Source organism: Parus major, chromosome 2, assembly GCF_001522545.3.
Source record: "Parus major isolate Abel chromosome 2, Parus_major1.1, whole genome shotgun sequence".
Lineage (NCBI taxonomy): Eukaryota > Metazoa > Chordata > Aves > Passeriformes > Paridae > Parus > Parus major.
The window spans coordinates 133,714,932-133,738,204 of record NC_031769.1 but is presented as its reverse complement, the minus strand read 5'-3'; the positions used below and the strand labels follow the sequence as shown (position 1 = coordinate 133,738,204).

At 39.2% G+C, this 23,273-nt stretch overlaps 2 protein-coding genes across 4 annotated transcripts in view; one reads left to right on the top strand and one right to left on the bottom strand.

The window, feature by feature from the left end:
- Positions 1–1,021: 1,021 nt before the first annotated feature.
- ENY2 (ENY2 transcription and export complex 2 subunit) lies at positions 1,022–5,592 on the bottom strand. Of its 3 annotated transcripts, none has more exons than XM_015618999.3 (5): positions 5,428–5,547; positions 4,995–5,088; positions 3,049–3,119; positions 2,202–2,276; positions 1,022–1,259 (listed from the first exon to the last, which is right to left on the bottom strand). In XM_015618999.3, exons 2-5 carry the CDS (start codon positions 5,060–5,062, stop codon positions 1,183–1,185), a joined length of 291 nt encoding a protein of 96 aa, XP_015474485.1. In that variant the 5' UTR covers positions 5,063–5,088; positions 5,428–5,547; the 3' UTR covers positions 1,022–1,182. The 3 variants fall into 3 exon arrangements, with proteins under 3 accessions (XP_015474485.1, XP_015474486.1, XP_015474484.1); XM_015619000.3 differs by having other exon boundaries at positions 5,383–5,496; XM_015618998.3 differs by having other exon boundaries at positions 1,026–1,259; positions 5,459–5,592.
- Positions 5,593–5,679: 87 nt separating this feature from the next.
- Positions 5,680–23,273, top strand: part of NUDCD1 (NudC domain containing 1) — a 35,575-nt gene continuing 17,981 nt past the window's right edge. The window contains exons 1-2 of the mRNA XM_015618997.3: positions 5,680–5,884; positions 14,898–15,052. Coding sequence (XP_015474483.1) covers positions 5,767–5,884; positions 14,898–15,052 — 273 coding nt within the window. The 5' untranslated portion in view covers positions 5,680–5,766. The remainder of the gene's footprint in view (positions 5,885–14,897; positions 15,053–23,273) is intronic.

Below are 23,273 nucleotides of genomic sequence, written 5' to 3'. Positions count from 1 at the left end.
GCCCCAGGAGCGCAGCTCGGGCCCCGCAGACCAAGGGGCCGGGCAGCAGCGGAGGTGCTGGAGACGGGGAGCCCCTGTCACCCTCCCCATGCGCAGGACGCCGGTGCCTCCGAGCGGCTCCTCAGCTGGGAGCTCGCAGCAATGATGGAACAGCACAACCCACTGGCACAGGACTGATTTTCTAAGTGCTAGTTTTTACAGTATTCTTCCAACTACGAGTATGAGTATTATGTTGAGTCAGTAATTTTTCACAATAGCCACCGAGTCACAACAGTAGCCGACGGCTCATTCAGAGTCTGCTTATGCTTGCGCTTCTCCACTTTATAGCTTATTCTAAACGACAAATACGTGCTGGGAAAAATTAACCACTCTCACTTCAAAGTCCTTTTCTGATCCTCTGTATTAATAAAATTTATTTTTGCAGCTATGTATAGACCTGGCTGATGTTACAGTTCCAGATACAAGAATTAAAAATACATCGTATTAGAAGATGTACAGTGGCAAATTATTGAATGGTACTTCAATTTAAAAAGGCCCCTAAGACACACATAAAAAAACCCCACCAATAATATGGGCAAAGCTAGAAAACAGCAGTTGTTCAGAATTAGAATAGTGCTCAAAATAAATGTGAAAAGAATTGCTGATGGAAGATACAACTGCCTTTTTCCTGAAGATTTCGACCTCTTATGAATGCAACCCACATCAGAGACTTTAAACAACTAATGCTGTAGAAAAGAAGTACAAAAGGAATTTCACCAACAGTTTCATGTAGTGTTAACTTTCTCCTGCTTACTCTGGGATAATCAGAAAGGATATACTCAGCAGTATGTCTTATCCCACTTTCCACATTTTTTTTTTTTTACACCTTTCTGCATTTCTGGTCAACATACTTGTTAACTGTGCTTCTTTTCTGAAAAACCTTTGCAAGGTTCCACAGTTGTATAAAGTTAAGGATTATTAAAAACTGGAACAAGTGACACCACATTACAGTCCACTGAGAGAGAGAACCACCTTAGAAACACGAGTCCACAAAATTTTTTATTAAAATAACACCAAGTTTAAGAAATTGATGCAGTGCAAAGAAAATTTATTGTTTTTTTCATCCTTAAGTATGTAAACTGCATTCCAATCCTGACATGATTGATGTAATACAGGAAACTGTATCCCAGATGAACATCAAAATTAAAGACTGGCATGCTGAGCAAGGAAGGTTCTTATTCTTTGCAAGAGTTCTTTCTTTACACTGTCTGGTACCAAAGCTAAAACACAAATAAGAAAGCAAGAAGTAAAAAAAGACAAAATAAAAAGTATGCTAAAACCATACTTTTACAACAGCCATTTCTATTCTTTCATTGTTCTTGCAATTCTGTTAATACCTAACTAACTGAAACTACTTGATTTTCATAACACATTTATATCTTTCCCATTTAAAATAGGCTAAAATTGGGATCTATTGAGAACAATGTTGTTACTGGTCGGTTTTTTTCCTGTTCATAGTCCAAAAAATTGGGAAGTTTGAGGAAAAGGATTATTCAACAGGAAGTAGGATATAATCACCAGAACAAACACAGAACAAGTGTGTTCACACGGAAGAAGTGTGATTATCCTACCTTTTGTCTTCACAAATGTAAGACAAAAAAAAAATAATCTCAACCCTGGCCTCTGAGTAAGGGCCTCTGAGCAAGCTATTTTGAAGGCCTATTTTAGTCTAGAACTTAATTAAGTTTCTACCACTAACATCAAACCCTGCTAGAGAGCTCAAGACGAACAATATAAAGAGAACTGCAGTTTCCTTAAGTAATTTAATTTTTTTGTATCTCTATGCTATGTCCTTTACTCTTCCCATTCCTCTTACACTAGAACCGTTATTTCTGATTTTCCATCTGAAAAGATTTGGAATTTTAAAACATCTGTATTGTGTACACAACTTGGGACCATTAGGTCAATTATAAAAATGAATGTAGACATGACGAAGTAATGCAATTTGCAAAAGTAATCTGAAGGATGCTACACAATACAAATTCACGTTTCATTTGTAGTTAATATTAAGCTATTAACATTTTATTTGTAGTTAATATCACACTATTAACATTTTTCCTTTAATCCAACATAGGCGAGCTCATGACACTGCTTTCAAAATGCTAATGAAATAGAGGTATGTGTGTTGATGTACTACTCCATCCACATTTTCATTTTCTTACCTCTGCCTTTGGGAGTGATTTCTGCCACCAAATCGTCGACAGTAACATGCTCTAATCCTTTTTCTTTAATGACATCTGGGAAAGACCAAGATCAATACTTACATAAAATGACAAAACTTGTGCTGGTAAACAAAACCTGCCTACATTGTCATGAGAGAATATGAAGTACCATGGGACCTGAATACAGGTTATTAGCTCAGTACCTACTGCATTGTACAATCGATTTTACTCTCTCACTTATGTCATAAGTTTAAGGATGAGAACTGGCCATTGCTGATGCATTTTGATAAATTCATATTTTAAAAACAAATATTAAAATGTTTTATCTCATCGGAGTATTACCAGATGTGCCTGTCACTAGAGTGTTGGAGCAGTTCACAAATTGGCTCACTTATCTCTTACAAGACATTATTTTTACAGTAGTAAGAAAGGTACAACTGGAAAAACACTTTGGAACATACAATAAGGAAGAGCACAGACAGTAAATCCTTACTAGTCTTCCAACTGGTTTAAACAAGATTTCTGTACGTATTTCAGCCAAGTCAAAAAGTGATGCCAGAGAGAAAGGAATAAATCTCTAGCAAAATAAAGGCTATTATTAATACACATCAATATTGAAACAACTGTTTACTTAAAGTGCCTTGCACCCTACTGAGAAATGCAGAAGTCAAAGCTGAGAAGTAATCTCAATTAAGAAGCATGTTTAAACATAAATGTCAAGTTGCCAGGGATACATTCCTCTTGCCCAGGTCTTGTTTAAAGCATCAGTAAAGCCTTCATCTGCGACTTTTATTTGGCCAGAATCTCAGCTGAATACAAAGGAAATTAATTAATTGACCACTGTTACCTTTGCAATGTGCCTTCAACTGATCCTTCCAGCCACATTCAATTAACTTGGCTCTCAGCAGCTCTTTAAGACTGTTAAGACAATATAAAACTTGTTAGAATAACAAACATTCCTGATGTTTAATTCCTGATGAGCTTAAATATGTTCCAGTTTGAAAGTCAAGCCTACAATTACTACCCAAGAGTTCCCAGACCAGCAGCAGAAATGGCTGAACAGCAGGTGAATCCAAACCCAAACAAGTTCCAATTTCAGTTTGCCATGTTGGACTATGAGGATTTGTCACAGATCTGCTTCTGGCAGTGTTGATGCTGCAGCCACAGAAAAAAAAAGTAGAAGCCCTTGAATTACTTGAGCTGAGTCTACTCTGGTAGCAGATGTATGCAAACTTTCAAAGTTGGAATATTTCACCTGATACCAAGTCTTTAAAATAAGTAAAACCTTCTCCCTCACCTTTTGAGAAGAATTCTGCACTACTCAACTGCAGGTTTATCTCCTGAGTTACACATTACCTCGTTCTGGGTGAAAATGAAGGATCCTGTATCTTATCTTCCTAAGTATGATTAGTTATGTAAGCTTAAGCAACAAGGATTCAGGCATTAATGGAAAAAAAACACAACAATCTGCCACAATGAAGCATCTGCTCCATATATCAAAACAGAATACTGAAAGTTAGCTAAAAAAGTAAAAATTAGTACTAAAAAACAGAAGGGAAAATGAAAGATATGATAAATAACTTAGTACCTTTCAGCCTTTTCTCCATTAGTTAGCAAGCCTGCTTATCTTGTAGTATCCTAAATAACTCTAGCAAAACCCTATCTTTATGAATGAAAGGATTGTAGCATGAGCCTAAACAGTGTTCTAATCCCCTTTTCCTCAGTGAATTGTGTAGGGGGCAGATGAACAGGTGAAAAAAGCAGAGTAAAAATACAGGTGAAATTATCTGCCTCTGTATATTTCCCAGTTCATGAAATCCAAGTGCTCTGCCTCTGATCACAGTAAAGCTCTGATAAAGCCTGTTTTTAAGATAGCTTTTAATCGATGTCCTGATAAAACCCTTCTTATTCTTAAATTAGCATAAAACAGATCTCAATAGCATTTCAAGAAATTTCTTGCTTTGCTGAAGGTCTGTGCAATCTCCAGGGGGATGGTCACAACCAGGAAAGATGTAGAGCAGAGATACCACATCAGGCTACAAAAGGCTACGTCAGGTACAAGGCTATGCCATGACCCAGGAAAAAGGTTTTTTCTCATACAGGCCTTTAAAAATGAAGGACATAGAGCTTTTGGTGGATGGTGTTGCAAGCACAGTGAAGCGATGAGGAGGGTAATGTAATAAGCACTCTAGTGGTATGCAAATACAATGTCAATAAAACAGACTGAAAAGACAACAATATGCCAAAAACATTGTACAATTTACTTGTTTGCCTTTATTGGAATCTCTACAATGACTTGCACAAATTTTTTCTTTACTTCTTTATTTATTTCTTTTTTGTGTTTTATGCATTCTACTGTGTGTTGCTTTATCTAATAAGAACAGAGCTAGAAACACAAGAAAAACTTAAAAGCAAAAAGGAAAGTTTTGTTTCATTCGCCTTATCAGAAAACTGGTAAGAAGATTTAACTGTAACAAATTGCATGGAATGATGATTCTTTCATGAATCTAGGGCATTCCAACACAAAATACCTGCATAAGAGAAAGCTTTAACAGTTCATAAGCCAATTAACCCTATCCTTTATTTCCCCTCTACTTCTTTTCAATTGAATAACTAAAAACTGTTCAAAAGGCATTTTAAAAAATAGTTTATGTAACACTCAAGATTTTCATGTGTAAGCATTTAAAGAATTCAGCGCTGAGTTTACTTTATTGAGTTTACTTTACTTCTATGTGTAGCGCACGTCTGATGTATTTAAAGCCTCACACCAGCAGGAGTAGGAAGTCAACTTACCGTTCTCGTTCTCCTGTTTCTATTAGCTTTTGGTTAATGGTTGCTCTCATCTGCGCATCTTTATTCATTTTGGAAATCTACGTTTTCCACAAACCTACACAGAGCAAAGCAGAGTTTCGATAAATGCTGGTGTCATTCACGCAACAAAAAAAAGTCACCAAAACAGCAGTGTTCTGTCCACTGACACATCCCCGCGGTTAATGACCGGAGCACCAGTGTGTTTAAACACCGGCTCAGGGGACGAGCTGGGCTCGGCACCGACCCGGCTGCCCGAGCGCCGGGCACCGGCGGCTCACCGGGCCGCCTGCGCGGCCACGGCCCACCCTCTCCGGGCGCGGCCTCTCCGCAGCCCGGCCCTCCCGCCCGCCGCCCCCGGCGCTCGGCCCACCCAACGGCGCCCCGGAGCGAGGGATCGGCGCGGGGAAGGCCCGACCCGGTTCGCTCCCGGCTGGCTCCCGGCTCACCGCCCGCCGCAGCCCCGCCGGTCCGTGCAGCAGAGGCGGAGCCGCCTGCAGAACGCGCCATGCGCCGTCGGCCCCACCTCTCCTAGGCGCGGGTGCCACCGGGAAACGTAGTCCGGATTCGGCGACTACAGTTCCCGGCGCGCCCCGGGCGCACGCCTGTTTCCGGGCCCAGACTACAGCTCCCGGCATGCACCGGAGGCCGGGCTCCCGCGCACCCTCTTCCCGTGGTGCTCTGCGGCCGCTGCCGCGCGTTCCCGGAGGGCCCGCGGAGTTGCCGGCGCTGCCCGAAGTTTTCCCGGAGCTGCGGGATGGCGGGCGCCGCCCACTGCTCCCTGCAGGCCAAGCGCCTGCTGCTGGACCCCAAGTTCGAGGGATACAAGCTGTCGCTGGAGCCGCTGGCCTGCTACCAGCTGGGGCTGGACGCGGGTGAGGAGCGGGCGCGGCTGATCCCTCCGGGCATCCCTTGAGCAGCGCGGGAGGGACGGATCCCCCCGCGTTTCCCTTGGTTCCCTGCTTGGCGACAGCGGCCGGGTAGCGGCCCTCTGTGCAGGGTGCCCCGAGCTGGGGACAGCCCGGCCCGCAGCACCGGGAGTCCCGCGCCTCTCGAACGGCGGGGCTTTCCGAGACCGAGCGCTTCGTCTCGGCTTCTCGTTACAATTGCTGCGTGTTGGCCAGGCCCGTCCCTCCCCCCGCCAAGTGGCTTCGCTGTGGGCCGAGGTCTCTGACTTGTCGGACCTCTGCCTTGTAGCTGCCTGCTCCTGGTACGCTTAATTCCTAAATGAATAAGGAAACCTGTGTCCTAAACCTGGTCTTGCTTGTGCAGGCGAGGTGAGGCCAGATGACCAGCTGAGGTAGTTCAAAGCAGAGTGTGAACGGAACACATGCGGTTTAGAGAAATACACATGAAATTAACATCTTATACAAACTTCAGTAAATTAGCTGTTTTTCTTTATTGCTCTGCTCACAGTTCAGAGGTGGATCTTCATGCCATGCATTCCATGCCCTGCTTTCTCTGCCAAGCATCTTCAGTATTTGAAATGCTGGCCCATTAACAGGCTAATTCACTGAGAAGTACATTAGCACAAAGTCCTGTTGGATATGTGCCTACAGTCTTAGCCATGCCCTGAAATATCTCAGCACTCTACATTTACTGATTTGTGAAATTCACATCTTCTTGTAAGGTGTATGAATGAGTTTGGTTTTCTTTGTAAAGCTGAGACAGTAAACACAATTTGCATGGACTAATCTCTGTCTCTGTATATTTACCTGTCTACAGACTTACCCATTACATGTTACTTTTGTTTTGTGTAGAACATACTGTATTTGTAGTGGGTCAGAAAGATATGTTTGCCATGCTGAGTTGTCAGCAGTAGGAGGTTTTTAGATGCATTTTTTACTGAAGGTTAAGTAGATGAGACTGTGAGTATATCTATGGTAGGACTGGAAAATTTAATGAGAGTAACATTTTTACTGTAAGACTGCTTCAGGTGTCAACTTCCAAAAGACAGCCCAAATGCAGGTGATTGGGCATGTGTTATGAGTGTGCTGCAGCTGTGAGATAGCAACAGGGTAGCTTTGGCACACTCCCTTAATTTGTCTCTTATTTGCTACTCTGCCTATGGTCAAACAACCTTTGTGGTTCTTGGATAGTCAGTTGTGCACCTGTTCCAAATAGGTGAGGATTACCTTCATTTCTTCATTAAAATTCATGAGCAGCGGAGTTTCCAGTGGAGAGATGGATCTACTCAATTCTTGTCTGTTCAGATATTTTACATAATAGTTACAATAAGTCATGTAATGGAGGACTGATACATGTGACTGTGTTCTTGTCTTTCCCTGCTTCCCACAGCACAAAGACCCTGACTCATTTCACTCTAATTTACTCAGCTGTCCTACAGAGTCACTGATGCTAACTCACTTATTCTGGTCTGTGTGTGCATATATAGATACTGGTCCTGTGGAGAGTCAAAAGCTTTTATTGTTGTTCTTGTGTTTTGCAATTAATAGCAGGAAATGTATCAGGTCTTATATCTGTCTTCCAGATGTTTTAATTGCAGCCTGCTCTTCAGCCATACAGCTGCCTCTTTCTCCTTGCTGGTTTTCTTTTGTGTCCTTCAAGGCAGTTGACTCAGTGCAGAGGTGTTCTGTACCTGACTTTTGTATTTCCCAGTGTCTACACATGTCTTAGATTTAGGGTGTCCTTCCAAAATTTGATTTTTGTGTTGTACAGGAGTAATGGGTTGAGTTGCAGAGACTGTGGATGGTGTGTAGGCTTTTGTTTTTTCAAACTTCCGCTTGTGAGAAGAAAGAAAAGTATTGTGTGGGAAGGCCAAGAACTTCTGCTTTCCAATGCACTTGTGTGCAGATTCAAAGCCTCTAGAATATGATGAAGAGCTTGGTAGTTTTTGGGTTATTAAATCAATATTTGTCACTGTGTGAAGAATTTGATTTCATTTCCTCAAAGTGAGACTGAGTGCAATAGCTGAAAAAAAATGTCAGATGTTTAAGAACACTGTTGGTATAATTATTTCTGATTTTATTCACCACCATTTGCAAAAATATTGTAATAGAATCTGGAAGATTAATGTAAAAAGGCGGTTGATTTTTTGTTTTAGAGAAAAGGAATTAATGAGTGTTTGTCTCAAATGGCCTGAGGTGTTTAGGTCTGCCTATGTGGCATCCCAAGTTTGGTGGCAGTTAAGGGGAATATGTGAGTTATAAAGTAATTGGAATAAATAACAATAAAAAGAAATAAATGCTTATTCTTAAGTAGAACTGAGTTATAACTCAACTGTAGTTAAAGTGTTTATGCAATTTTTTTCAGAATGCACTTTGTTATTACAAACTTGTGTACTGAACTTTAGAGTATCTGTCTTCTCTCAGTATTTCTACCTCTTTTTATACTTATCTATTTTAATGAATTTCACTGCTAGCTATAAAATAAAATGACCAAAAAAATTGCCCAGTGAAATTAATGCAGTCTTCTTCCCCCAGAGCAGGTGGACAGCAGCATGTGGTGTTGTGTGACAACTTGTGGTTGTCATGTTCCTGAGGACTACAGTGAGCGTCATTTTCTGACCATCTTACAAAACTTAGTGTTCAGTTCAAGTATGCCCTCAACTGGTTGACTGCCAGGAATTTTCTGTGATCAGATGTGCAACTAATAAAGAAATGCATTTTAAGAAACAATTTATTTATTAGATCTATGATAGAAGGTGATTTTTTTGTAAATTTCTTAAAATTTTATGGTCACAGTGAAGAAGAATGGGGGAAGTACAATACCTTCCCTTCTCTTTTAAATACTGTGATTTTCATGTTCTTTTATTTCTTCCTTATTCCAACCCTATCTGTCCTAGTTAATGCTAAATTCTCACAGTCATTTGTTTTCTTATCTCTCTTCCTGGTAATATATTTCAACTAGTAATGAGTCCCATATTATTATGCTTTTAATTCTTAGCTCTTCATTCTAATATTGTCTTTCTTCTTACTTTTTAAAGTTTATTTCTATAACTTATTTTCAGGTATTTCCTTTGCACCGAGTTCTGTAATGCCTTTTTTTTGGATCACTGAATGTTTAGGAGAGATAAATGAGCATCTTGTTTGTGGTTATCTTGTCTGCCTGATCTTAGCAGAATCCAAAGCAGAGATTGTGGAGCAAATCCTTGTCTCCAGCAAGGAACATGTCCAAGTTGCACAACATTTTTAAAGGACCAAGACCTTTGCTGTTTACTGGTTAGATGTCTCATAATTCTTTTTGCTTTCCAGAGACTTAGAGTTTATTCATATGTGGATGTCCCTGATCCCTTTCCTCTCTTCTTGTCTGTTTGGCAGGACAGTTGCACCTGTAGTGTAGTATTGGATGCCTTTCAATATAACTACAGCTGGAAGGCAGAGTAAACATTTGCTCAGAGATGGAGCTGCTGTTGCAAGCCAGGAGAACACACAGAGAAAGCATTTCTTTGATCATTTATCATTTGGAGCATTTATCAGTTTTATCACTTTCTTTTAAAAATGGTGGTAATCCATACTGTTTAGAAGGTTGCTTCATTGAAAAGTTGCTCATTAGTAGTGCTACATGGAAGGCATATGTTTCTGACTCTTTATGGTGCAAAAGGCGCTGGTATGTTTCAAACATTTACAGAGATTTTCATTTGCATTTTTGATTTGCATTTGAAAAATTAAATATAAAAGAAGTGTTCAAAGTAATATATGGAAAATAGTAAGAAATTGTGAGCTTTTTCAGACATTTGCAGCTGTAATTCTTGGAAGTTTAGGTCTCAGGCACATGTTTACTCAACAACGAGGTGCTGCCTTTAACAATAAAAACGTTAAAGAAAGGATTAAAAGAAAAAGGATTAATGCAGGTTTAGAAGGATCTTTGAATGCTGATACTAGAATTTAAATTCTTTCCCACTAATAGACCAGTGTATCTGCAAGACAAAATTGCTTCCACTGGGTGGCACTGCAAAACAAGGCATGACATACAAGCACATAGTATTTGATGCCACAAAAAATGCTGGTATAATTACTTAGTATATTTTGCAGTTTTGTAAAGTTGCTTTGGTGTATTCAGAAAAATGTCTAAAAATAGAGGGGCTATTTGGGGGTTGTTATTCACCCTTTTTTTCCTCTACCTTTCTTTTTTTTTCATCCCAGTTCTGCTTCATTGTTTTTGGTGGCAGATATAAGACCTGTCTATTCATCTGAAGTATAAGTTCCTTGATAGTACTCTTTATTCAGAGAATTTATTTTTTTTTTTCATTGCATACTAATAATAATATCAAGCTAGAGATCTTATAGTAACAGGTTAGGGATATGTTACTTCTGTTGATTCCTATTAATTACTTTGTATTTACTACTTTTGCTTTCAAGTAAAGCACTGTGAGTGCAAATCTTCTCTTTAGTTATGTTTAAACTGTTGTGAGTCAAATTATTCTTTTAAAGCATGGAACTAGTGGAGATAAATACAATTCTAGAAAAGTAGCATAGTTTTCTTTGTACTGGTCCAGAATATCCCATGTAACTAGCGTTGTTGGGAAATACTGTTGAAAGGTGAGATTTAGTTTATACATTCTGTATACTTGCTTTCTTTTCTGGTATGAATAACAGTGTATGAATTAATGTTTCTGGGTTATCGTGCTGCAGGTGTATTTATCAGAAATTTGAAAGAGACCACGTGTTGTTCTATTGAATAGCTGCCATTGACTGCTGCTTCTTAATTGAACCCAAGACTAGTGAACCCATTGAGACTTGTGAATTGGTCTCTTAAAAATCACATAAAAAGAATAAGAAAAAAAGCAAACAAAAAAAATCCAGGAAAAAATAAAAACCCTAAAACAAAATAAACCCAAGTTGAACAATAACAAAAAGAAAAAAATTCAAAAATCCTGACTGAACAACCAAATAAAAACTCATAAAACTGTAACTGTGAGACTGAATAAGGTGATGATCTGATTGACATATTTCTTCTTCTCTATATTAACTTACCTTTATCTGAATTTACTTTTTTAAAAGTCTCTGTTTCTTTTCTCTTTTCTCCTTTACTTTTTTTGTATGCAGCTCTATTTGTTTTCCCTTTTTTTCAAAGGACCATCAAGAAACCTTGAATCTTGAAGGCTATATAGAAAGGAAGGAATTAATTTCACCCTAGTGTAGAATCTTCTGTAAACTATCTAAGCACATGTTATGTGATAGCAGATGGACGTTCTGCACATTTCACTTGGTCACTGTACAGATTTCAAAATTAATGGAGAATGGAATAGGTTCTTTAATTGCTTCATCTTGGCAGAGCCACACATATGTATGATATGTTCTGAAAGCAGTTGGCTACCTCATTTGAAGTGTTTCATGACAAGACAGTACACATATGTCATATTTCCTAGCTTAAAATCACCTATGGATTGTACAGTTTCTGGCTTCTGTTTATGTGGAATTTATTACATATTGCAATAATACAAGGGATTTGGATCTCCTATTCCTGACCCCCTTCATTATTCAGGGCTTATCAGAACTATGGTCTAGAAAACTCAAGGACAAGGAATTCATGTTCTTCCAGATTTTATAAAGTTTATCACCTTACAATCAGCTAATCAAGTTTATTGTTCCAAGAATTTTTGTGAAAAGTTGTATGTTTACTTTAGGAATCATCTAGTTTGGAGTATTTACACTGTTTAGTTATAGTTCTGACAGGAGCAACATAACTAGGGGAGTGGGGAGGGAGAAGTAGAGAAAGGAAGCCTTAACATTTCAGGTTTTTTGTGCTAAAAAATCTTTACATGTTTCTACATGTGTATTCTAATTTCACAGGATCAGCTATACAGGAAGTTGATGATATGTGCTTGGTTTCACTAAAAATAATTATTCTGGATTATATTTGGTTTGGTCTTTAATTGTTTGCAAAACATTCATGTCATCTCTTGTGTTGGGAAAAATATCTCTGCAATAAAGCTTGGTACACAAACAGCTTTAAAATGCATTTTTACAATATATTCTATTTTTTACAGTGTTATTTACAGTAAAATATTCTAATTAATTAAAGCAGGAATTGGAATGGGTAGCAGTCCTTGCCATTAAGGCAGGTGTATTTTATTCTCACTCATTTGTTGATATTCTAGCTTGTTTTGAAGGGCCATAGCTTGTGTAACAGTAATTTATTAATTGCAGAGGTACAGAAATGCCTCCTGTGTGGTGAATATGAATAATGATTTGATCTGGGTGGAATTAAAACTGCTGCTTTGCAAATACCAACAGTGATTAGGAGACTAATTGCTAATGATTCTATTTTGCAAGCATTTTATATAGTATGACTGGATTTTTTATTAATCAGGCAGTACAATCTTGCATAGTTTCCTAAAGCCACTTTTATGTTTATAGCGAGTGTCTCTAATGGTCTGTTCTGAGGCAAATAGTGATTGGTTGTTGAGTTTGTGATAGCTGTGCAGTGGCACTGCCAAATGAATTGCTCTTTGCAGGAATTGGTGTTCTGACACAGTAAACTACTTCTGCTGCAGTAGGGTTTGAGCAGATGTTAAAGAAGAGTAAGAAGTCTGACTGCTTCTGCAGAGAGTTGTGAATGGTCCCTGCTATGGGGTGGGATGTAAGTGAAATACGGGAAATAGATAAGCTCTGTTCCTGAGCAGAAAAGGAAAGAAAATAGAAATTGAAAGATTAGGGACTACAATAACTGTAGTGCTGCTGTGAGAAGGATTAGCCTTGAAGTGCTTTCCCCATAGTCTGGGCTTGAGTGCTAGTCATCATGGGTTGACAGAGTTTACTTGTAACTTTCTAAAGGATTTTTCTTGTGTGAAGTTCAAGATAAGTTCCCTGCAGGAGAGCTAAGAATCCTGGGTTGACTGTACTGGAGACTGAAATGGAGTTCATTCTGGAGTTCTGAGACTATTTACAAAAGGATGGACTAGACCTCTGCTGATATATTTTGAGATGTTTGGACTACATCTGCTTCATCTCTGTATAGATATGGAATAGGAGGAAAAAAGCTGCACCTAATTTAAATAAAAACCTGGTTAGTCTTCATCAGATAATGCAGTTCTGATTACTGGTAGTTGAGTAGATGTTATTTATTTGGAAAAATCTTGCTCAAGTGAATGACTGTAGGTAGCATACTTCTTGTGTTGAAGAAGGTAGTATTCTAGTGAACAGCCATTCTTTGCAGTCTCTTTCAATTAGTAAAAGTTATTCTCAAATTTTGATGGTATCTTGGACATTTCTGGAAATTTCAGCCTCAGTGAGAATGCTGAGAACATGGTGGGGCATTGTTGTTTGTTTGCTTTTTGATATTTGTTATTTTGTTTTGTGCTTTTGGTTTTTTCTTCTTGTAATAACTGAACTAATTTTGCTTTTCACTGTTTTAATATTTTTCCTCGCAAGTGTTGATTTAATTTAAGACTGTGAAATCCATGTAGTTAGATTTTCATTTGGCTGCTGTTTTCCTAGAGTTACTATAGAGTAGACTTTCTTCCCCTTACTGTAATACAGAGTAGGTTTGACATTGTTGTTGCGTGTGTGTAGATGTGTGTTTCATCCTTTGAGGGTTATAGATAAATTGGACCTCAACACATGCTGCTGAGAGACAGGGTGGAGATGTATTGGGTTTGCATGGCAAGGTCTTGGTAGCAGGAGGGCTACAAGGGAAGGCTTCTGTGAGAAGCTGCTGGAAGCTTCCCCCATGTCTGACAGAGCCAGCTGATGCTGGCCAAGGCCAAGCCCATCAGCCATGGTGGTAGCACCTCTGGGGTAACGTATTGGAAAAGTATAAAAAGTGGCTGCATAAGAACTGCAGCCAGAGAGGAGTGAGACTGTGTGAGAGAAACCATTCTGCAGACACCAAGGTCAGTGAGGAAGAAGTGGAAGAAGGTGCTCCTGGTGCCAGAGTCTCCTGCAGCCTGTGGTGAGACCATGGTGAGACAGATTGTTCCCCTGCAGCCAATGGAGACCCATAGGGGAGCAGAGATCCACCTGCAGCCTGTGAAGGACCCCATGCTGCAGCAGGTGGATGCACCTGACTGAGGCTGTGATGGCATGGAAAGCCCATGCTGGAGGAGGCTCCAGTGGGACCTGTGAGCTCATGGGCAGAGGAGTCCACAGCACAGCAGGTTTGGTGGCAAGACTTTTGCCCTTAGTGGGTCCCTCCCTCGTGCAGTCTTTCCTGAAGGACTGTGACCTGTGGAAGGGAGCCATTCTGGAGAAATTTGCAAAGAACTGCAGACTTAGGACAGAACTTAGTGAACATCTTAGTGAAGTTTGTGAAGGATTATGTTCTGTGGAAAGGACTCCATGCTGGAGCATGGGAAGAGAATGAGGAAGAAGGAGAAGCAGAGAGGTGTGATAAACTGACCTCAACCTCCATTCCCTGTCTCCTGTGCCACTGGAGAGGGGAGGAAGGAATAACCATTGGGAGTAAAGTTGACCCTAGGAGGAAGGGAGGGTTGGGGGGGGAATGTGTTTTAAGATTTGTTTTTATTTCTCATTACCCTAATCTTATTGGCAGTAAATAAGCTAATTCCCCCTGGTTGAGTCTGTTTTGCCTGTGACAGTAACAGGTGAGCAGTCTCTCCTTGTGCTCCTCCCTCATGAGCCTTATGTTTTCTCTCCCCTGTCCAGCTGAAGAGGGAGGTGATAGAGTGCCTTTAGTGGGCATCTGGCATCCAGCCAGGGCAAAACCACTGTACTAGGCCACTGTAAATGGTAATGCCAGTGAGATAATCAAAACAAATGACTGCAGTGGCCTTTAGGGTGGATGATTTGCTTTCCAAGTTTATGGTAAAATTTTAAACTATGTATACATAGTGTATTTTTTTTCAAATAAAGCATACCTGTGGATTGAAAATGGAAGAATTCTTTTTAAGTTGTTAGTTTGAATTTTAAATTACTAAGTTGCAAATAAATAATTATTAAAATAGTCTTTTTCTTTTCCCTCCAGCTGTAGCAGAAGTGCAGCTTCGTGATGATCAATATACCCTTGACCACATGCGTGCTTTTGGCATGTATAATTATCTTCACCTTGATTCCTGGTACCAGGATAATGTCTACTATGTTGATCAGTTTGGAAGGGTTATGAATCTGTCAGTGACTCTGGTAAGAATAATTTATTTTTTTTTAAACCACTGAATTGGAAAAGATGGGAGCAGGTGAGATAGAAAATATTGCAAGTAGGATCCAAATGCAAAAACTGGGGGAAGCTGTTGCCAGGAAGACAGGTCAGTCAACAAAAATGCCTTTTACCAGAAAGAATAAAAGGATTTTGAGTGAGGTTTCTGACTTGTGTTAGTAATATTGCATTAGTGTTGCAATAGTGTGTAACATCCCACCCTTAAGGGGTCAGGAACACTCAGGAAGATGCTTGTAGACAAAAAGAATAACAAAGCTAGGGGTTCACAAAAGCTTACCGAATTTTTTTACTGAGTTACACACTTGGCATGGAAATTGAAATGTTGGTCTCTGGCCTCCTAGTACTGATGCCTAGAGAGGCTGACCTGGAACAGAGGCTAGACAGAGTGTGAGGAATAGAGTAGGTATTTATCAAAAGGCCTTCCAAGGATATACCTTGGGCAGTACAAGAGCCTGGATGGGGCTCTGCCCGAGATGGGCACAAAATGGACAACCAGTTATGAAGTTTCACATTTTTATGAGTTTTTGTCCATTTACATATTTGAGTTAGTTGTCCAGTTACAGCTTCAGGTTATGAAGTCCCCTTCTCCTGATTTTCTTCTCTTTAACTTGCTGTTATTTATTCTTTTGGGGCCTGAGGCTGTAATGGTTGTCCTTGGTTCTTACACTGGAAAAGGATTGTTCTGTCTAACTGTGAAGAGAGCTTACTAACACCTAATATGAAATACAGAGTAACACACTAAGGCAGCACAGAATCTAAAAAATATGAAACCTAAAACTTAAGCCATCAGTACAAACACACAGCAGTGGGCTGATGGGATGTCTGGGGTCCTGGAGGTGCTACCTGGGCTTGGTGGGGGTACCTGTTTATGGGTCAGTTTCCCCACTTGGAAAATAAGTGACAATAAGTGCAGTTTGTTCTTCCAGTCCCTTCTGGAAATGGGTTGGAGGGCTTAGGAGGGTCTTGGTGGTCTTCGTCTCCCCCCTGCAGTCCCATGTCCACATCCACTTCTCCACATTATTCCTGTATGTGTGCTGTACTGTGCTATGCTTATCTCTAGGAGCCAGAACAAGGACATTTGTCCCAGAGAAGTGCTGTCCTACCTCTGTGCCCCCCACCTCCAGCCACATCCTGTTCTTTCTCACAGTGTGTTATTACCAACAAACCTTGATTGAGTCCACAGCCTATGCCTATCACTGCTGGAGACATACACATAAGCTCTTTTCTGTCAGGCTTCTGCATAGTGTTACATCTGCTTCCATTCTGGGCAAGATGGACATGATGACAAGCTGATGAAAAGGGAAGATTTCTAGTTGTTTTTCTCCTTCTCCCTGACTTTGCTTGATGCTTGTTTGCTAACTTGAAAACCCGGTCATTGTGTATATGTTAGAATTAGAAATGCTTAATCTAGACATCGTGTGTTGGAAGCAAAAAGATGATGGTGGCTGTGAGGGAGCTTGAAGTAGTGTAAGCAAGCTAGGCCAAGTCTGAAATTTCTGCTTTTATGCTGGTGGTCCTAAGTAATCAAACTTTGTATTTTGTTTGAGCCATTTTAATGCATGGATGCTTTAGCTTCCTTTATAAAACTATACTTGGTTTCAGAGAGGTTCTATGGGCACCATGTTTCTGGCACGTACAATTGTAGTGCTTGGGCATTAAGGAAGAAAAGACTGTGTGTAAATGAAAATACCCATTGTCATACTACCAGAGTTTGACTCGTAACCCTGTCAGACAAAAGAAAACACAGGACTATGCTTTTGAGAGCATGTGGATTAGCCTGTGCAAGGTTCTGGGGGACAGAAATTACTAGGTCAGGACTAAACTAAGAAAAATTCTGAAATTGTAGTTTTAGATTTTCAGGAAATAGAGGTTTCCAGAGGATGATAGGGTGAGAACTGAAGCTGCAAAATAGTTCCTTTGCTCTTCATAGTATATAGCAGTTGGAGACTTTGGCAGACTCTTACTGTGACAAAATAATCTTCTAGGACTTCTTCCAAAACTTTTGAGATCATCTGGATTCCTAGTAGAAACATCTAAAATAAAGCCTTCTCTTAGCAGTGGCTTGTCACAATCTCATTTTATGTTTTATCCTGGAGGTTGGTTAACCCCGGCTTGCTGCTGGACACCCACCCCAACACTCTCTCACTCCCTCTATTCAACAAGATGGCAAGCAAAAATGAGAGAAGGCTATGGATGAGCATAAACCAGGGAGATCACTTACCAGGTGCCATGATGGGCAAAACAGATTTGACTTTGGGGAAAATTATTTAATTTATTGCCAATTAGAACTAGTGTAGGATGATGAGAAATGTCACACAAAGCTTGTAGCAAGAACTTGCTCCATGTGTTCTGTTCCATGCGCAACAGTGTGGCTATCTGTCCTGTGTGGGTTTCAGGAGGACAGCCTGCTTTTCCATGGTCTGCTCCAAGTGCAGGCAAACCTCTGTTCCACACCGCTGTCGTAGCTGACAGGCTCAGCTCTCTGCAATGGAGAGAGTCCAGTGGAGCCAGCTGGAAGTGGCTGTATGTGCACAGGGTAGCCCTGGCCCCTCCTCCCTGACACCACCCCCGCAGGTTCCCTCTGCCGGCACAGCACGGACACCCAGTATATTCCTTTATTAGGAGGGCACCATGTGCATACATTTATTTCTAAGCAGATAAAGGCTTTTACAACAGGCTATAAATTGACATAAGAAATATTCTTCCCTATTTCAAGATAATGGCACTTGATTAATCATCTGGTCACAAGTTTGGGTTCCATGTGAAGGGGGAAATAAAACTGATTAAACTGAGAAATAAGTAGGCACCATCTTGTGTCCTAATACGTGATACCATTCTGTTTTGCAAAGGAAACATGTTTGCATATGAATAAAAAGGAATGTGTGTTCAGAAACATCAACAAGGTGTCTCATTACAAATGTGCCCAGCCATATATTAGTCAAATGTATATTAAAAATAAGATTGATTTTGGCCAAGTATAGCTTACAATTAAAATTAATGTCAGTCCTCTTTAAAACAGAAGATGGAACAGGGTAATGTGTTCGTTCTAAAATCAGCATGAAAGAACACATAGGCTTTCTAACACATCATTATTTCTAGTTCTATTTCTTATTTTGGTTGCAGCTTTAATTCTAATACGAAAGTGTGTTGGTTATCCATATGTCATGAATTATTCCTGCAACTTAGGTGCTTAAAAAGATGTCATCTGTAAAGGAAAAGGAGTGCACGTAACATCTTGCTCACAATCACACAAAATTGAAAAAAGAAAAGTGATCAACACAAGCAGTTCTTCTGTGTTGATGGATGAATATTCAGGTGGTTTTTTTATACCAGATTGAGGAAATTGTTACTCTAACTTGGCTGGAAATACTGTAAAATAGCTTTAACCTTCTCCTATTACAGCTGTTGGACTTTTTTTATTCAGTATGCCAGCAGCAATCAATACTTTGCTTTAAACACCCAATGGGTAGGGTAGTGAGATTTTTTAAATTGGTCAGTTTTCTGCATCTGACTCAATTTTCTTGGTTGCTCGGTGTTTTTAGCATTCAAGTATAGCTGCAAAAAATTCAGAATTTTCTCCTTTAGCAGTTGGACTTGGTTTCTTGACCTTAAGCTCTTCTTGCAAAGACTGCTTGGTTTCTTTTTATGCTCAAATAATCAAATGGAAAAACTGTGGCAGTAAGAACTCTTCTCACACTTAATTAAAATTCTTAATAGAACATATATTTTCATCTTTTTAATTTCCAGTCAGAATTAGGTATGGAATGCTGTTTCTGTAACTTTCAGTTAACTTGAATTCAGAACAGCTGTTAGTGGCATCATATACAATGTGGGAATTCTCTTTGAAACAAGTCAGAATAAGAAAGCAGATAGAGAACAACAAAATCTTTTAGGGTTTTAAATACTTGTCTCTTTGTTAATTCAGAATGCTGGGTAAGGACATTTGTTTAAAAATTAAATTATTTTATTTAATTTAATATTTAAAAATTAAAAAGTTAAAAAGATGTGTCAAATGTCTAGGTATTTTGATTTTTCATAAAAATAATCTTGTATTTGTTATTTCTACTTTGTGGGAATTGCCATATGACTTATAACTTTTTTCCTTTCTTTTTTATTCCTTTATTCCTTTCTCATTCCCCATTATTTCCTTGAAAAAATTAATTTTTATTTTAAGTGTTTTATAAAATATCTCATGTTTGTACAGTATTGTCATTTAACCCCACCTGACAACTATGTACAATGCAGCTGCTTGCTCACTGCTACTCCTTCATCCCCAGTAGGATGAGGAGAATCAGAAAAAGGTAAAACCCACAGGTTGAGATAAGAAGAGTTTAACAATTTATATAAAGCAAAATTTAATAATAAGAAGAACAACAGAAATAACAGTAATAGTGAAAAGAGAGAGAAATAAAACAAGAAAAAACAAGTGATGGACAATACAGCTGCTCACCAGCGCTGAGCAATGCCCGAGCAGTGCCGAGTTGTTTTAGCCATTTCTTGCTAGTGTAATAGATGAGTCCAGCCTCTCACCATCCCCTCATGCTTCTAAAGCAGGGAGTTACTGTTACCCCAGTTAACCACCTGGTGAACAAAGAAACAGTCCAAAAGCTAATCTGACACGAGGGGACTGAGAGTAGGTTTTGTTTCATCTTCAAGGAAGTCCATCCTTTCCATTGCCAGAATGAGATTGGAGACTGTTCTAATAAATGCCTAAAGTTAAATTTAATTCGTTAAATTAAAGTTAAATAAATGCCTAAAGTTAAATTATTCACAACAGCAATGTTGTGAATAAGATCATTTCCTTTCTTGCCTTTTGAAAGAAACGATTTGTAGTAAAGATTATTTTTCATTTTTTTCAGGAGATTGAGATCTGAAATTCCTGCTCAATGCTGATAAATCTGATGTGAGCTTTAGAAGATTAAGTAATTGATAATTTTTTATTTTAATTGCATCCAAAACTATTTGAAGCATACTTTTACAGTTCACTTGAAGGCTGACAAAAGTGTGGTCTTCTGTAATGTTATGCAGTATACCCCGTAAGTCACTGTTAAGAGGAATGATGCTTCCTCTTTCCATGATAAGGTACACAAGATTTTGACTTTTTTTTCCTTAGGCTCAGTAATCATTGCTAGTTACAAGAGAAAACTTCTCTACTTTGTAGGGAAAAAATGCCTTTCAGGGAAATCTAAAAATTAAATAAAATATGAGGAAGCCAAAATTCATTGTATCTAATGATTGTGTGATATTTGTTTGGGTTGTGGGTTTGGTTTATTTGGATTTTTTTTCCTTTTAATTCTTTCATTCTCTGCTTCTAAATGTTTTATAAATTAGTAGAATAGTCCAAGGGGTGTAGTGATACAGCTGACTCCAGAAACTGACCCTGAATGCTTCTAATAATTAAAGATTTGCGAATTTTCCATTGCAGGTTTCATAATCTTCTTGTAGCATACAGTAATCTCTAATATGAATTTAAGTAGGCCCAAAAGGCAAGCAGGCTATCTGATTGTTATCTGGTATTTTTTTGCTCTTGCTTATTAAAATGGTACTTACCCAAAGGCAATTTCTCTTGCTTACCTTTCAACATGTGTTAAGTGCACATCTGATTTTACTAACATCTGGAAAGTAAGAAGGATTGGAAATGCCCTCAAAGGTGGGATTCTCAATAAATGAGGCCACTGCATGCTTTGCATGCACAGTGTGCTCTCTCTGTATTGCATTCACATTCCCAAGTGCAAAGGACTCTTTTGGAGATGGTCTCTTGTATGTAGATTTTTGACTGCCTTATTTTACAGAGCAGAATGAGTAAGTTTCTTTTGCTAGAAGTAGATTATTCCCCCCAAGCTACTGATTGAGTGAAAACAGAAGGACAGAAGATGTTTAAATTATTTGTAGCTGAATATTCTAGGTCTGTAATGAGACACAGTTTTAATCTTGAATGTTTTCACTGTTATTTCTTAGTGTCATGCCTTACTACATTAAGGATGGGCCTGGGACTAAGAACCATTTTGTGTCACAATTAATAATTACTTGTTTCCCACACAGGTTGTGAAAACAAAAATATGCTTCTTATTTGTGCTTCCTTTTACATACTTGTCAATATGTTCAAAACTGTCCCTGTAATATTTTTCAAATTTTGTTTTTCTATTTTTGCAAATACATTTCTTTGTAAACATATTTTCATCTTAGTGACAGCAATGCTGATTTTTAGTAATGAGGGAAGAATTTCCCTCTTGTAAACAGAGGTTTCTGATTTGCGGATCTTCAGAAATAATTGCAGATCAACTGACTGGAAATGAGCCTAGTAAAATAAAATGAAAAGTAGTTTCAGTGGCTCTATAGCCATTTTTTATGTTCTCAGCATGGTCTGTTTGTTGTTGGATTAAGAGTATAGATTGGGTTTAAAAAGGGATGATCTCTGAAGGTCAGTTAGGCACCTCTTTTTTTCAGAATTTTATAGTTCAAATACATGTAGGTACACTAGCCTGTAAGATACCTATGAAATCCATTGTATCTAACTTTGGTTCATGTATGATACATAAGTGCATATATATATCTGTAACTCTGTGAAAATAGGGCAAATGGCCATAACTTCCTGAGAAATGTTCCCTCCAAGATACAGAAAAGAACAAGAATTGCTTTTCTTTGTTATTACTGGAAGACTGCAAATCAGATTCTGCAGTCTATGAACCTGTAAGAAGGACAAGGTGGTGAATATGGTGTGGGTTTGGATTTTTTTAATTACATTTTTTGTTTATTTTAGAATCATAGAATAGCCCAGGTGAAGGGATCTCAGAGGATCATATCATACAAGCCTTCATGGCCACAGGAGCCTAGATGAGGTTATCTAGCACTCTGTCCAGTTTAGTCTTGAAAACCTCCAGTGATGAGAGTTTCTGCCATGCCCCTGGGGAAGTTGTTCCAGTCACTGATTGTTCTCATTGTAAAAATTTCTCTTGTGCCTAGATGAAACCTCTCCTAATGCAACTTTTAGCTGCTATCCCTTGTCTTTGTTACTTTGTGTGGCATCTTGTGAGGAGAGAGCCCCTGATCTCTTTGTGGCTGCCCTGGAACATTGTGATGAGCTTTCCCCTGAATCTTCTCTAGGGAGATGAGACATAACTCCTTCAATCTTCTCACACAGGGGAGATTCTACAGGCATTTGATGGTGTTGCACCTTTTCCAATCTGTCCATGTCTTCTTTCAACATCATTCCAGATGGGGCCTGACAACCACTGGGTAGAGTGGGATGATAACATCTCTTATCTCTGCTAGTGATACTTCTGCAGATGCAAGCCAGGATCCAATTTACCTTTGGTGCTGCAGTATTGCACTGCTGACTTATGGTCACCGTGTTATCCCTATTGCCCTCATATGGATGCTAAATTCTGACAGTGCCTGTACGTATTACAGGCCGTACAGCTTCTCAGGCTGGTCCTGAGAAAACAGTCTGAGAAGCTGTACGGCCTGTAATACGTACAGGCACTGTCAGAATTTAGCATCCATACCCTCAGGTCCTCCTCATCAGGGCTTCTCCCTGCCATAGGGATCCTGGCCTATTCAGAGCTCTCTGGTTCTTCCATTCCGGGTGTAGGACTGTGCTTGTCTTTGCTTATTTTCCCAATGTTCTTGCTGCCCCATGTGATTTCCCTTGTAGGTACACATGTCTACTCATCACCTAGTTTAGAGTCATCAGCAGATGTGTTGAGTGTGCTTTCAATCCCATCATCCAGGTACCTTATGAAGATGTTCTGTGTGTGGGGTCTGGTATCAATCGCTGAGGGACCCCACTTGTGTCAGACTGCCAGCCCATTTTATTTAACAGCTTCTTAGTTCAGTTGAAATGCTTCCAATTATTAAGTTCTATTTCAGTTATTTAAAAGATTATAGAGATGTAACTGTAATGTTGCTGAATGTCCAGTTTGCATCTTATATTTTTCTGTGAGAATATTTTGTTTGTGTTTTTAAGACTGCAGCCTGGTCTACTTCATAATTAGCTGATCAAGCTGTATTGCTGATAAAGCATGTCCCGACTGTTCTTTAATCTGTGATGTCAAATTCTTTTCAAATCATAAAGATTTTGTTAGAGTTTTCTTTTAACTGAACAAGCCTCTTGGGTATTCAGAGATTACTTCGACACAAAAAATGGAGGTAAATCTTAGTCCTAAGCAGGCAGCAGCATGGCTGACA